The following is a 15,377-nucleotide window of genomic DNA, read 5'->3' as shown; positions in this document are numbered from 1 at the left end:
AATCAAGGCAGTATGGTACTGGCACAAAAACAGAAATACAGATTAATGGTACAGGACAGAATGCCCAGAGATAAACCCATGCACATATGAGCACCTAATTTACAACAAAGGAAGCAAGAACATACAACAAAGGAAGCAAGACAGCCTCTTCAATAAGCGGTGCTGGGAAATCTAGACAGCTACATGTAAAAGAATGAAATTAGAACACTATCCTACATCATACACAAAAATAAACTCCAAATGGATTAAAGACTTAAATGTAAGACTAAACACTATAAAACTCTTAGAGGAAAACATAGGAAAAACGCCCTTTGACATAAACCACAGCAAGATCTTTTTTGACCACCCTCCTAGAGTAATGGAAATAAAACAAAAATAAACAAATGGGACTTAATTAAACTTAAAAGCTTTTGCACAGCAAAGGAAACCATAAACAAGACAAAAAAACAACCCTCAGAATGGGAGAAAATATTTGCAAATGAAACAACAAAGGGTTAATCTCCAAAATATACAAACAGCTCATGGAGCTCAATATCAAAAAAAAAACAATCCAGTTAAAAAAATGGGTGGAAGACCTAAATAGACATTTCACCAAGGAAGACATACAGATGGCCAAGAGGCACATGAAAAGATGCTCAACATCACTAATTATTAGAGAAATGAAAATCAGAACTACAATGAGGTATCACCTCACGCCAGTCAGAATGGCCATTATCAAAAAATCTAGAAACAATAAATGCTGGAAAGGGTGTGGTGAACAGGGGACCCTCCTGCACTGTTGGTGGGAATGTAAATTGATACAGCCACTATGGAAAACAGTATGGAGATTCCTTGAAAAATGAAAAACAGAACTACCATATGACACAGCAATCCCACTACTGGGCATATATCCTGAGAAAACCATAATTCAAAAAGAGTCATGTACCACAATGTTCACTGCAGTACTATTTACAATAGCCAGGACATGGAAGCAACCTAAGTGTCTATCGACAGATGAATGAATAAAGAAGATGTGGCACATATATACAATGGAATATTACTCAGCCACAAAAAGAAACGAAATTGAGGTATTTGTAGTGAGGTGGATGGACCTAGAGTCTGTCATACAGAGTGAAATTAAGTCAGAAAGAGAAAAATAAATACCGTATGCTAACACATATATATGGAATCTAAAAAAAAAAAAACAAAAAACAATTGGTACTTATGAACCTAGTTGCAGGGCAGGAATAAAGAGGTAGACATAGAAAATGGACTTGAGGACATGGGCTGGGAGGGCAAAGTGAGAGTGGCATGGACATATATACACTACCGAGTGTAAAACAGTTGGCTGGTGGGAAGCAGCAGCATAGCACAGGGAGATCAGTTGGCTGGTGGGAAGCAGCAGCATAGCACAGGGAGATCAGTTGGCTGGTAGGAAGTAGCAGCATAGCACAGGGAGATCGGCTTGGTGCTTTGCAATGACCTAGAGAGGTGGGATAGGGAGGCTGGGAGGGAGGATCAAGAGGGAGGGGATATGGGGACATGTGTATGCATACAGCTGATTCGCTTTGTTGTGTATCATCAACTAACACAGTACTGTGAAGCAATTATACTCCAATAAAGATCTATTAAAAGAAAAACTGAAGTAGGTTCTCACGGTGTTTTCAGTCAAAAGATAGCAATTCCATTTACATTATCTTATTTCACAAAAGATGCATGAGCATAGAATCCAAGGTGAGCCTGCCCCACAGGGGGCCCAGCCCCCGGATTCAGTCACAGGGGCTCTAACTGCAGCCTCCCGAAGAGTCCAAGGGCTGAACTTCGGGGCAACTAGGGATCATGCAACCTCAAAAATTGACATCAGATGTAACAGACATAAGGACAATAAAGGTACAAGGTGTGTTACTCAGATACACGGCAAAAATGTGAAATTTCACTTTCAAACATGTGTAAACATTCCAGGTGTAATCTGGAGTGAAAATCTCCTCCAGTACTTTGTATGTTGAAATTCTATCAGCCCATGGTGTGTTAATGTATATTTATTATTGAAGCAGTAAACTACTCAATGATTGGTGTGAACTGTTAACCTTATGTATAAAAATTGTTTCATAAGTAGGGAACAGACTGATGTTAACAGAAATGCTGAGAGCACCCGCTCTTACCTCTGAACTTCTCTCTATGCCTCACTCATTACTCTGTCCCCAGTCTCGGGGCCAGGCTCGCCCGGCCCAGGCAGGAGGGCCCTTTCCTTTCCTCCTGACTTTTATTGCAGCACGTGACTCGGTTTGGCCAATGAAATGCAGCCGAGCACCGGGGACCACTTTCTTTCAGAAGCACAAAAAGCCTGTGAACAATCCCCAAAGATTTTCCCTGCATCACAGGAACGGGGCCAGCAAACTCCTGAAGGCGGCTGCTCCATCAGCCTGAGTCCCCAGGTGAGGACAGCACAGACCAGAGCCCTGGGCAAAGCCACAGAGGACGTGCCATGTGGGTGAGAGGAAACGCGTGCTGCTTGAGCTGCTGAGGTTTACAGGCTGTCTGTTGGGGCTTAGGGTAGCGTTAGGGTTAGGTCTGCCTGGCCAGCAACAGTGGTACCTGGCTTCCGCCCAACGGGGACTTTTACCCTCATCACTCAGAGTCTGGCCCACATGCGCCTTCGATGCACTCCTGGTGCCAGGCCGTGTGCTCGGACACTGCACGAGAGGGTTCAGATCTAACCCACCCCGAAGCAGCACAGGACACAGCGTGTGCACTCAGGCAAGGAGTGGTGGCAGCCCACAGAGGAGAGGGAACTGGTGCTGATGGGAGAGGGAAGGGAAAGCGGGGAGGCAGCAGCAACACAGAGGGAGTCAGGGGCACCACAGGAGGCTGGCCCCTGCCCGGGACAGGGATGTGGGAAACAGGTCACAGCACCCAGTGCAAAACCCATCCACGGATGTCAGCATCCTGCTGCGCGTGGCAGGCAGACCTGCTCGCCCAGGGTGCATGCGCACCCCCTCTGCTTACGGGGCCCCTCCAGGGTCTGCAGGCACAGGGAACAAGCACCGCAGCCCCCACACGCCCACCACTGCTCCAGCGTGTGTGAGCAGAACCTGAGGACGTGGTGAAGACTCTAGTGTTTGCGGGCTGCAGCCAATAAGACCAACCAACCAATCCTTGTCTATTGGAGGCCCTGAGGCTTGGACGCAAACGACCACACGATGGTGGGTGGTCTCACGGAAGCACTGATGCTGCCTGGCATTTCTCTGAACGAGAGCTCTGTGCACAGCCTTTCCCAGAAAAAGTCTGAGCATCGTGCAAGGTGGCCCCAGGAGAACAGAGGACCGGGAACCACATCTAACACCGAGGGCTCAAGCTATTTCTCCCCAAGACAGAAGAAGAAACTACATCTGATAAGAGATTAAGAAATCCATGTTTTTTTTTAAAAAAAGGTCTGAGGCTGCTTTTTGGACGAATGAGAGCTACATGAATACTGACTCCAGGCCACTCCCTTCCTCAAGGCCACACGCTGGCCTTTGTCAGATAAGCTCTGTCTCACCCGATTATCAACAGCTGCTGCCCCTGGTCTCCCAGACTCAATCCTTCCATCTGCCCACCCGCAGCCAGAGTGCCCCAAAGAAACACCAAATGTCCCTCAGCTGGGCTACGAGGTGGCCTGCTGGAGGCTGACCGGCCTATGGCAGTAACACATTTGCACAAGAAGCGGCTTGCTCTGCTCCAGGGCCAAAATAAAGCACAGTTTGACAGAAACAAGAAATCCCTAGGCAAGCCCTTGCCCCAAAAATGTGACCTAAGCATTCACCTTGTAGAGGCAGGTAACTGCTAGAAATCGGTTCTGCTAAGGTCGTAGCAGACGCTCATCCAGACCTCCCAAAGCCTTTCCCATTTCCCAAGAGCCAGTGCTTTGACCTCCCAGACCTCAGACCCAGTCTCGGTATTTTCCCATTCTCGGTGGGATTTCGTCTTCCTGTGGTGATTTCATCTGGCTCTACTCCTAAGCTGCCCGTATACCCACTCCTTTTCCCAATGACCACCTGACTCTCCCAAGGCTGGATGGGGTGCTGACCTGCCGATCTGCAAGGGCTCTGAAGTTCACAGTAATTGTGGTCCCCTGCTTATGCTGCAAGGGTAGGTGTGTGCACTTCGTCTACTTTCCTTCTTGATTACACAGCTTCCTGGAGGCAGTGAGAAACAATGCAGACTTAGGTGGCCTCTTGGACTTTCAAATTCATTCTTGAAGGGTATTTCTGCTGGATGTCGACACTACGGTGACAGTTATCATTCTTCCTGCACATTGAACATATCTTCTTGTGCTTTTGTTGAGAAGACAGTTCTCAGACAGCCATTCTTAGAAAATAATCTCTTACTCTCGCTGCCTTAAGAATTAGTCTTCAATTGAATTTTACTATGATGTGTTTACATACAGTTTTCTCTTTATTCTCCTGAAGATTCAATGGGCTCTTCAATCTGTAAATTGGTTTATTTCAGTACTTTTGGAAAACAATGCATCATTATCTCTTCAGATTCTTACTCACTCTCCCTCGTCTCCTTCTGTGACTCCAAATAAGTACATATGAAGCTCTCTAACCATACCTTCTATATCTCTTACTTTCTATATTTTGCATATTCTTATCTCTCCATGTTTTGTTTTGGCTATTTTCTTCCAACCCATCTTCCAGTTCACTACCTTTCTCTATAGCTATGTCTAATTTGTTAAATCTGCCCACTGACTTTTTAATTTGGTTATTGTATTTTTCAAATCTTTTATGTAAAATCATATAGTTTCCCACTACCATGGCAAACGTTCTCAAGATTCTCTTTTTTATATTTCTTCATACATAGTAAGGAGAATAGTTTCATGGTCTATGCGTAAGAATTACAGAAACTTAACATCTTGTGGGCCTGTTTCCGTTATCTGTTGTTTCTGTTCGTTCTCACTTAAGAAGTCTTGAATGTGTGTGTATTTTTGACTATATGTAGATCATTTTAGGTGGGAAAAAAAAAAAAAAAAGCAGAAACGATTTGAGGAACAACTTTCTGGTAACTTCCTCCAGAAAAGATTTTTTTTTTTGCTTCTCCCAAGCACTCTACTCCAGTACAGAAGTGCCGTAATCAAGGTTCAAACAACCCTGGTCCTCTCAGGTGATGTAAACCTGGCCTGCAAGACTGCACAAGGGCAGTTTCACTTCAGTTCCACCCTGACAGTTGGTCTTCTGGGTCTCAGAAAGTACCTGGGCATTTTCTGCACTCCTATCCTCAGGTAGGCTACGGTTTGATCCTTTCCCTCCATGAAGCTGTCAAAACTACAAACCACGTTGGGATTCTTTCTTCTGGATTAGCAAGAACCCTCAGAACAACAGTGGCCTTCAGGGCTGGGCTCATCTCTCTGGTTCCAGCATTCTTCCAGAATCTGGCCAGGAAGTCCTTGTCTCCTTATTAGCAGTTCAATGCTTTTATGAAATTTGTTTTCTTTTTACCTTCTTTGTTTTCTTTTTTTCTCTCTTTCATTCTTCTTCACCACCCCCCATTTGTTTGTTTGTTTGCTGGCTTTAAAAAACAATCTTATCCATTTTTTAGGTCTCTTCAGTGAGAAATCTGATTGGAATTACCTAGCCCACCACCACTGGCAGTGGAAGGTCCTCCTACTCTCACCTTCGACATTGTCAATTCAGTGGCTCAAGGCTCCATCTCTCATTGTGTGGGAAGTTCTGAAAGCTCTGCCCCAAAGATTACAGACTCCCCTGGGGCTTCTCACTAGCCAGCTTACCTCTCTCGAGACAATTACCACCCACCGGGCGGTCTCTCAGGCTGCTGCCCATCACCTTCCTGCTCGGCCTCCATTACAGACACGACCCTCTGTCTTCAGTCACGCCACCTTCCTGTCTAGGGAACAGACTTTTTCTAAAGATGTGGGGGTAACAGAGAGCAGGGTGCCGTACTACTCAAAATAGAAAAGTACTTTAGAGAACTTTTCAGAAATCCTTTAGCCAGCTGTCACAGCTAGAAAATAAGACAGTGACTTGGACCCTCTCCTAATCTTCCCCACCCCCCGCTGCCCCCCTCCCCTCACTGCCACCCTCCTGTACCCCTGGGCCTCTGCCCTCCTCCCCCTCTCCATTCTCTTCTGACTTACAACACTACTACTGGAACTCCAAAATTCCTCTCACTTTTCCTTGTGTAGCAATTTAGCTCTTTTCTAAACTATTCCCATCTGGGTCAAGCCCATAAAACCTCAGCTTTCTTAATAACAGGTCCATGAAATTGTGTTCCTTCACCAAATTGCCAAAAAGTTCTGAAATCAATGCTGTCCTTGCCCTGAAATGCAAAAATGGGGCAGTTTTTTGTTTTTTTTTTTAAAGCAATATTTTCCTCCTAGTGTATCCTGCCTTCCCTGCACAGTCCCAAGACCACAAATTCTTTCTCCAGGAGGACAGTGAGAGAAGGGGGCCTACAGGACACTTCTCCCCGGGGCTGCTGAGGGGTAACAGCCCAAACTCTGTCAATTCTGCTACTTCCTGCTTGAAAAGCCTGGGAATTCTTCTGAAGCCATCACAGAAGTTCTTCCAGGTTTCACTGGAAGAATAGTTACAAACAGATTACAAAGTCTAACCGATTACCAAAAAGAGCCTCCTATGTTGTGAAGAACTGATCATTTAAACAAATGAAAATGCCCTCCTCAGAAGCTGCAGGAAAATAAAAATGGGATTCCCTGAAAAGCCCAGATCTGGCTGGGCTTCCTCTGGTTGCTGCTGCCGCTCTCTGAAACCATCACCCAGCAAACCCGAGATGTGCTTCTTCTAAACCACAGCTCTGGAGAAAATCAACTCAACTATTTCCCAGACTGTAGCCCTGGAACACATAAGCACCAACCGCAGCTTTCCAGGGTCCACAAAAACACAAAACCTGCCTTCTAAGAGACACAGGAGGAAAAGAAGAACTGCTAAGGAAGTGTAATTCACAGCTCCTGCCAACTGTATTTCAAAGAACAAAATGAGGCTGGGGGAAAGGTGTGAAACTGCTAGCAGGGAAAAAACCCAAGAGCGTCCAACAAAGATCTCCCCGTGAAGTTAAGAATAAAGGTACATAAATGCAGTTACATAAGCCAAAAGCAGTACTTTGAACACGTAGCTGCAAAGCAGCTAAAGACACTGAATCGAAGTATTAGTGGAAGAACTGTGTAGAGCTTCATAATATGGAAATGAGGCAATAACTGTTAGATGCAACTGAAAATCAGATTCAATCAAGGAGCAGAATGGAGTTGATAATTTGTATGACTCCATTTTATAATGTCATTCAATCATTTCCCAAACCAAGTGCCTTTCTTGGGAAGATGATTACCGATATACTTTCTACTGCTGAAGGTACAGCAAGGGGAAGAGACACCGGGATAGGCCTGTCCTTGGAAGGCAGCCCTGGAACACGGGCAGCGAGTCTACGTTTTAAGCAAAGCATGATTTCTCTGCAGGTTCAGTGAAGCCATTCACCAAGCTCACACCCGGTGCCTGATGACACAGCCTGTGTCTTCTCTGCGCATCACCACTGACCAGCCAGCTGGTGTCACAGATCCATGCCCGGTTCTGCTCGGTATCCCTCTGCTAATGCTCTGTTCATTAATTTAACAAACTATCAGGAGAGTATGCTTGGAATGGGCAGCATTATCTCTCAACTTTAATTAAACTCTGCTATTGCAATATGACAGCACATCATAGGGGGAATTATTTTAAGGATGAGGGTAGAAAGTATTTCAAAGCCCCCACTTAAACATGAACGCGTAATCTAAAATGGCCGAGCACATACTATAATTTTTCTATAATATTAAAGATGTTATTTTCAGACTCAGTAATTAATTGGATTCCATGGAGAAATTACGCCAGCGTCCCTGATAGCAAAATGCTGTGCAGAGGCAGGAACAGCGTGCCAGAGGACGGCCATAAACAACCCAGCTGTCACCCAGATTATGACAATCACCGGGCCTAATAAGGAGGAAGAGCTGCCTGCTTCTAGGACGCACTCATTACTCCTGCAAAGTGACGGCACTGAATTCTGATTATATCGCCTTTGTAAAAGGAATGACAGCGGCACCTGCTCCAGCGGTGGGTGGCCTCAGAAGGATGCGGGGAAGGCGCAAGCCAGGGGCCACGGGCTGGACGAGGACGGCATCCTGTCAGCTGTTGGCCGGCGAGTCCTGAGCCTTCCACCACCTTCTCCCCCGCCCCACAGGGAAAGGGGAGCCCGGGAAGCTGGCTTACCGTCGATCCGGCTTACGAGTTCTTCCAAGATTTTCACTTTCATTTGAATCCCAGGTTGAGCAAAGGTGTAGTTGTCCTACGGGAAAATGACAACGAACATCACACGCATGGAAAATAAGACCCGCTTTCCAGAGGGGAGAGAGGCGGGAACAAAGGGAACCGTTTCACAGCGCAGCAGATCCACAAGGCGATCAACGCACAAGGCATTAGGCTGCGTTACACCACCAGCGTGCAGCACGAACCAGAAGGTGAGGCCGACACCCCCTGATGTCAGAGGGGAACACACCGATCTCAGGAATATTCAATGGGGCACTCTATGTAAATGCAGATATTTACATTTAAAGTGAACAAACAGCTCACTGAGGGCCAGAGTCCCGGAAGTTGCTCTGGCCGGCACAGGGGCAAAAAGCACTCAGCGCTGCAGGGGAGCCGATGCGTAACAGCAACCTGGCAGTACCAGCGTCACGCCGGCCATCCCAGGGTCAAGGACATGGTCACTGTGTGAGCGCAGAGTGAACGTGGGACTTCAGTCTCAGTGAACTCAGTGAAGAAGTTCATAAACTAAGACAGGAGAACCAGTGTGGACACTGGGCGGGGGGAGGGGGGCCTCCAGTCAGGCAGACCTGGAATGAGAGCCCAGCTCTATCACTTAGATGCTGTGTGACCTTGGCAAGTAACACCACCTGTCTGGGCTGCAGTTTCATTATCTATACAGTGAGAATGACAGTGCTGACTTGTAGGACAGCTCTGAGGCTTCAGGAAGCACTGTGAGTGGCAGGTGCATGAGGGCACAGGGACAGCAGGCCGGGTGCCCCACTGCCATCACCTGAGAACACAAATCAGCTGGAGGAGAAGGTGGCGCCCACCGTGTCCCACCTCAGGGCCTCCCCACAGAGCTGCCCTCAGGAGCCTCTGCCGGCGCTCAGGGACCATTTGCAGAATGAGGGTTTCAACTGGACTCCTGCAGTGACGGACTTACACTGCATGATATGGAAGGCAGGGTAATGACCCCCCAGAGATGTCCAGGGCACATTCCTGGAGCCAGTTAAGGGGAACAAAGGTTGCTAATCGAGGGACTGAACCAAGGACAGCATCCTGGATGGCCCAAGTGGGCCCAGTGTGACCCGGGGCCCTTGAAGGTGGAGGAGGAGACAGGAGAGTTAGCGTCAGAGATGCGAGGACGCTTGACTCGCCACCGCGGACGTGGAAGGCGGGCAAAGGCGCCACCACCCAAGCAACACAGGCTCGAAAGAGACCAAGGAGCGAATTATTCCCTGAAGCCCCAGGAGGGACGCAGCCCTGCCCACGCCTTGACCTACACGTTGATCCAGCACCCCAGGTGCGTGGCAGCCTTCCGGCCTCCAGGACGAGGAGGTAATAAACGTGTGTTTCAAGCCACGACGCGCTGCACCTGCGGGTCCTTGAACTAGAGCGAGCGCGTGCGGCCTCGGGCCCTGGCGGTTCAGGGGGGCTCCTGCTGGGCCGGTGTTGGGAGAGGATGGCTTGTCCTCAGGGAGGCACGAGGGAGGCCCCAGGACGTGGGAACAGCACTCCCGGTGCCACCCGCCCCAGGACCTGCGAGGGGGGCTCCAACGACACAGCATGGGGGAGAGGAGGACCTTCCAACAGCAGCAGCGTCGAAGGCTGAGCAGTCAGACGTGGAGGGCTCTGATTCCAGCACAGTCGGCACTCTGGGTTTAGCACGCGTGCGCACACACACACACACACCCCTCCTAACTAGAGCAGGAACGGCAGCCACGATGACACAGAACTTAAAATGCCTACAAGGCAACAAGGATCTTTTTCCCGCAGAAACAGAAAATGAGTAAACTCAGACCTAACTTCTTGCTGAGGTTTCTCCCAAGTCGATTTCAAGTGACAGCCTCTGAATCCAACTGTCACATCCCCGCGAGGGCAAAACCGAGGACAGCTCCGAGCGGTGCCCCGACTCAGAGCAACCCTGAGGTCCCACATGCGCCCTGCTCTGCGCAGGGGGACGGTGCTCCTGGGGCGGCTGCCACAGGGCCCTGGCGTGATGTGCCCTCTAGACACGGTGACAAGCTTGTGCGCTCTGCCATGCTCTGAAGGCTTGTGAAGCGAGGGCTTTCGCAGACTGGCGCTCAATGGACAGGACCTCTGGGCCCTGAAAGGCCTGTGCGTGTCCTGGTGAGACACCTGCTGAGCACAAGGTAAGCACGAGCCGTGAGCTTTCACGGACTTAGACATTAACGGGCAACGGAAATTCTGGTTTTGGACTTGAACTTACAAGGGTTGGCCTTTAAGACAATTTCTCTCTGAAACTGGGTAACACAAGGAGATTTATACTCGACTGCGGGGCAGGCTGCGTAGCTGGAAGCTTACACACTGGCATTTCACCTCATGGTGGAATTTCTGATGAGACAGGTGGAAGAGTCAAGCAGGACATAATTAAGGATGAGAAATAAACTAAGGGTGGAGGCCTTACAGATTATCGAATTAATGTTCAATTCTGACACATTTCAAAGCCATCAGGACCAGGCTCTAACGTCCTCTCCCCGGCGTCCCAGGAGAATCCTCAAAGGAGCAGGGGTTCCACTGGGGGCTGGCCTGTCCCGATGGGCTGTGGGCTCCAAGGCGGGCCATGCCCCCGGCCGAGAAGGGACCTAATGGTTATGCAAACAGCCAACTCTCAAACCCGGGGTCTGCTTCCAAGTGGAGGGAACTCAGTTGGTGCCTCTCCTGCACTATTTCCATCCCCAGAAATACTCACCCCAAGAAGGCAACTTCAACTGCTAAGCCTGGGAGACTAAACAGCCAGTAGGTTCAGCCCTCCTTCCAGCTCTCAGCATCGGCTGCTCCCCCAGGAAGGTTACTCCCCCAGGAATGCTGCTCCCCACAGAAAGACTGTTCCCCCAAGAAAACCGCTCCCCCGGGGAAAGCTGCTCCCCCTGGGAAGGCTGTTCCCCCTTGGAAGGCTGCTCCCCCCAGGGAGGTTGCTCCCCCAAGAAAACCGCTCCCCTGGGGAAAGCTGCTCCCCCTGGGAAGGTTGCTCCCCTAGGGAGGCTGCTCCCCCAGGAATGCTGCTCCCCCTGGGAAGGCTGCTCCCCCTGGGAAGGCTGCTCCCCCAGGAATGCTGCTCCCACCCTGGGAAGGCTGCTCCCCCAGGGGAGGCTGCTCCCCTAGGAAGGCTGCTCCCCCCCACCCCCGGAAGGCTGCTTCCTGGTACAGCTCTGATGCATGTGAGGGGGTCCTGCCCAGGCCCAGCGCTGGCTCTGACAGGGTGGGTCAGCCTGAATGATCCTGGGATTCAGTCAGCCAGGTTATTTGGCTCTCACACTAAGACAGGATTTCAAGCTTCTCATTTAGAAGAAACAAAAGTTATTCTTTGGCCATCTGCCACTATTTTATTTCTCAATTTGTTCAAAACCCAGGTAGGGGAGATGAGTTCTCTTGAAAATCCAAATAATAAGAAAAGAATGACACCCGAGAGTCTAAAAAAAAAATCTGTATTGTGAAAGGACCTGAGAAGACTGACAGGTGTGGCCTTGGCATCTGGATCTAGGCAGGGGGCGGGGGGCAGAGAAGACCACCCTTCAGAAGGGGCACAGTGTGGTGGGCTGAAGATGGCCCCACAGTAGCCAGGAAGCCTTTGAAGGGCACACCAGGGACATTCCAGAGCCAGAGGCTGAGTTGGAAGGTGTGAGGGGAGAAGAATGTTCTGCGGCCTCAGGAGAGGCACTTGGCACTCAGACCACCCAGCAGGGCTCCACCAGCGCCCCTCATCTGACCGTGGGTTCTGCCCACTTCAGGCAGGGGCGCCACCCCCAGCATGCCATCCAAACCCGCGCCGGCAACGCACCTGGCACAGAAAACGTCTGCTGAATAAATGTATGACTACGCAGGCAAAATAGGAAGTAATAAGGACGTAAATAAGAATGCGGTATATTTACAGAAATAGTAACAGTCATAATATCAACAATACTCCGTGAAAAGTAACCATGCATGTCCTTTCAAACTGAGATTTGAGTTTGTGTCTTTAAGAAACGATAGAATATGTAAAACTTATGGGTCAGAGGGAAGGAAGGAAGGTCTGAAGAATACAACGACCTTTTGGGCAATGTTTTACAGAAAGTGAAGCCCGTAGCAGACGGACTTTACCTTTCTGCTTACCTTTTTACAGAAAAAAAATAAAGAAATGCACACCAGGCTTGCCTCGCATATGCTGCCGTTCCCGCCTCACCCTCCAGCAATAACAAACAGCATTTTCTGTGCTCTTCAGAAGACAAGCAGAATAAACTCTTCTGAAGGAGCATTTCAGAGAAGAGCTGGAAGATACACTCATATCGGCCTAGCCGGAAGGACCGCAGCACCTGCCTATTAAAACTCCCAGCTCCCAGAGAACTGAGAATCCCTCTTACCTCTGACAAGGGGCTGCCCCCAGACCAGAGACGCAAGTCCTCAGCAAGTCCCACACCCCTTTCCTGGCCAGTCTCACTCTGAGAAAGCTGCTTTCTTACGCTCAAACCACACTTGCCTCCCTCACCTGCCCTGGACCTGCGACTGGAACGACTCAGCAATACAAGGCCCCATTTCAGGCACCCTGATGATCCAGTCAGTGCAACTGATGCATCAGTCCATAGAAGACAGAACCACAGCAGACTGGGAGCTCTTCCCTCTGTGCAGGAAACACTGCCTGAGTGCCTCACACGTGAGACAATACCCCGAGGCCAGAGCAGAGACGGTGCGGAAAACCAGGCCGGAGACTTCCATCCTGAGACAGGCCCGTGTGCAAGGTCGGCCCTCCCTCAGCCAGCGCCTGGGACTGAGGATTTCGGGTGTTCCCACCTCTCCCGAACCAGTAAGAATGGCTCGCTGGCCTCAGCTGAGCACCGTGGTTTACGCCAAGCTCCTGCTTTCGAGGTACCTATGTGAACAGCCTCGGTACAGATCCCAGGCAGAGCCTCTACCGAGCTCCCGGCAGACAGTGACAACCCGTCGCTGGGGCGTTAGGCGTCCCCTGCGACTCCACCAGGGCAGGACTCCGGGCAGCTGGCGCCTGGGTCCCCCCGGGCCTTCTCCCTTGGCCGCTGCCGCCTCACACGACTGCGCTGGGAGGAATCACGGGCGGGAGCACAGCTACATGCTGGGAGTCACGGGACCCGGGGGCAGTCCTGGGCCTCTCAACACAGTTGGGCAGGAAAACAGCACGGGCCTCCTGTCCAGAGATGACGGTCCGGTCGTTAAGCAAACGTTCATCACGCAGGCCACGCAAATGCGCATGGGGGCTGGCTGTGCCCTGGGGAGCCCGGCCGCCATGGCACAGAACGGGGGCCTGACCTGAGGACCACGCAGAGGAGGTGAGGCCCGGGCCGAGACCCAGGGAGAAGGAAGCTAGGCACACTCCAGGCGTGGAATGAAGGCCAGTGCGGCGGGAGGGGCCGCAAGGAAGCTGGGGTTGACGGGAGAAGACCATTCCGAGGCTAGAAGACCACGTGGAGATAAAGGGTGAGACCCCAGCAAAGCTACAGAAGGAAGCTACTGACACGGAAATGGGGAGCCACCACGGTTACGAGATTTGCATTTGGAAAAGATGACTCTGGCTGCAAGGTGGGGCGTAACAGAAGGGGCCAGAGAGGATCCAAGAGGTCAGCTACAAGACCAAAGCCAGAATCTGGGCACGAGAACCACGAGAGCATCCCACTGGCGACGCAGTCAACCCAGGCTGTCCAGGCTGCACTCAACGAACTGTACTGCTTGGTTTTGTGAACTTGAATGTAGGGCTTCTCACTTATTCCTGTGAACTCGTTTGTTTGATTGGCTCTCAGCCGGAACTGCAGGCAGTGGAACTCATTCTGCACCTTGATCATGTCATCGATCACATTAGCTGTCCTTCCAAGCTGAGAGGCAGTGCGTAAACTCACACCCTCCACGTCTTCGCCACGGTCTCTGGGAAGAGGGGAGAAGGACGAGGACAGAGCTCCGTGATGCCTCTCTGATGGAAGAGATGGAAGAGCAAGGGCTTCCCTGGTGGCGCAGGTTCACTTCCTGGGCAGGGAACTAAGATCTTGCTTCAAGCCACCGCTCACTGCTGTCTCGCCAAGATCAACAGTATTTGAAGGGAGTAAGGTAAGTTATAGGTAAGTTATAAATACGTGCTATAAAGAGTAATCACTGGGCTTCCCTGGCGGCGCAGTGGTTGAGAGTCCACCTGCTGATGCGGGGGACGCGGGTTCGTGCCCCGGTCCGGGAGGGTCCCACATGCCGCGGAGCGGCTGGGCCCGTGAGCCATGGCCGCTGAGCCTGCGCGTCCGGAGCCTGTGCTCCACGACGGGAGAGGCCACAACAGTGAGAGGCCCGCGTACCGCAAAAAAATTTTTAAAAAAATAAATAAAATTAAATTAAAAAGTAACCACTAACTAAAAGAAAAGTGGGGAGAGGAGAGATGGCCGATAAGTCAGAGTGAAAACTAACAAGAATAATAAGAAAGTCTCCCTGAGTGAAAGGAGCCGGTCTCAAAAGACTACACACTGTGTGGTTCCACGGAAATGACATTCTGGAAGAGGCAAAACCATGGAGACAGTGAAAAGGCCAGTGGTTGTCAAGGGTTCAGGGAGAGGATGAACAGGGGGAGCACAGAGGATTTTTAGGGCAGTGAAACTACTCTGTATGATACCATAATGGTAGATACACGTCATTATACATTTGTCCAAACCCACAGAATGTACAGCACAGAGAGGGAACCTAATGTCAACTATGGACTTCAGTTAATAATGACATATGGATATTGGCTCATCAACTGTAACAAAGGCACCACACGAACGCAAGATGTCAATAACAGGAGAAACCTTGTGTGTGTGAGGAGGTGGCAACAGAGTACATCAAACTCTCTGTACTTTCTGCTCAATATTTCTGTAAACCTGAAACTGCCCTAAAAAACAAAGTCCATTAATTTAAAAAGTACCCAATGCGTGCAAAAGAAGGGAGGAAATAAGATGAAATGAATAGAGAATAAATAGCAAAATGGCAGCGTAAACCCCAACCATATAAATAATTACATGAATGTGAATGAACTAAACACACACTAAAAGGGTAGGAAAGCAAAATCCAACTATAAGCTGTCTACAGGAAACGTGCTTTAAATAAGAAGAGACACAAATAGATTAAAGGCAA

General features: G+C 49.9%; 1 protein-coding gene across 2 annotated transcripts in view; it reads right to left on the bottom strand.

Annotated features, from left to right (window-relative positions):
* Window positions 1-15,377, bottom strand: part of TBC1D22A (TBC1 domain family member 22A) — a 311,485-nt gene that overhangs the window by 103,877 nt on the left and 192,231 nt on the right. For both annotated transcript variants that reach the window (XM_067698424.1, XM_067698423.1), the window contains exon 10: window positions 8,229-8,304. In XM_067698424.1, the coding sequence (XP_067554525.1) occupies window positions 8,229-8,304 (76 nt within the window). The remainder of the gene's footprint in view (window positions 1-8,228; window positions 8,305-15,377) is intronic.

This window comes from Pseudorca crassidens, chromosome 11 (genome assembly GCF_039906515.1).
Source record: "Pseudorca crassidens isolate mPseCra1 chromosome 11, mPseCra1.hap1, whole genome shotgun sequence".
NCBI classification, from domain to species: domain Eukaryota; kingdom Metazoa; phylum Chordata; class Mammalia; order Artiodactyla; family Delphinidae; genus Pseudorca; species Pseudorca crassidens.
The sequence above is the reverse complement of the archived record's forward strand: the minus strand, read 5'-3'. Positions and strand labels throughout refer to the sequence as shown.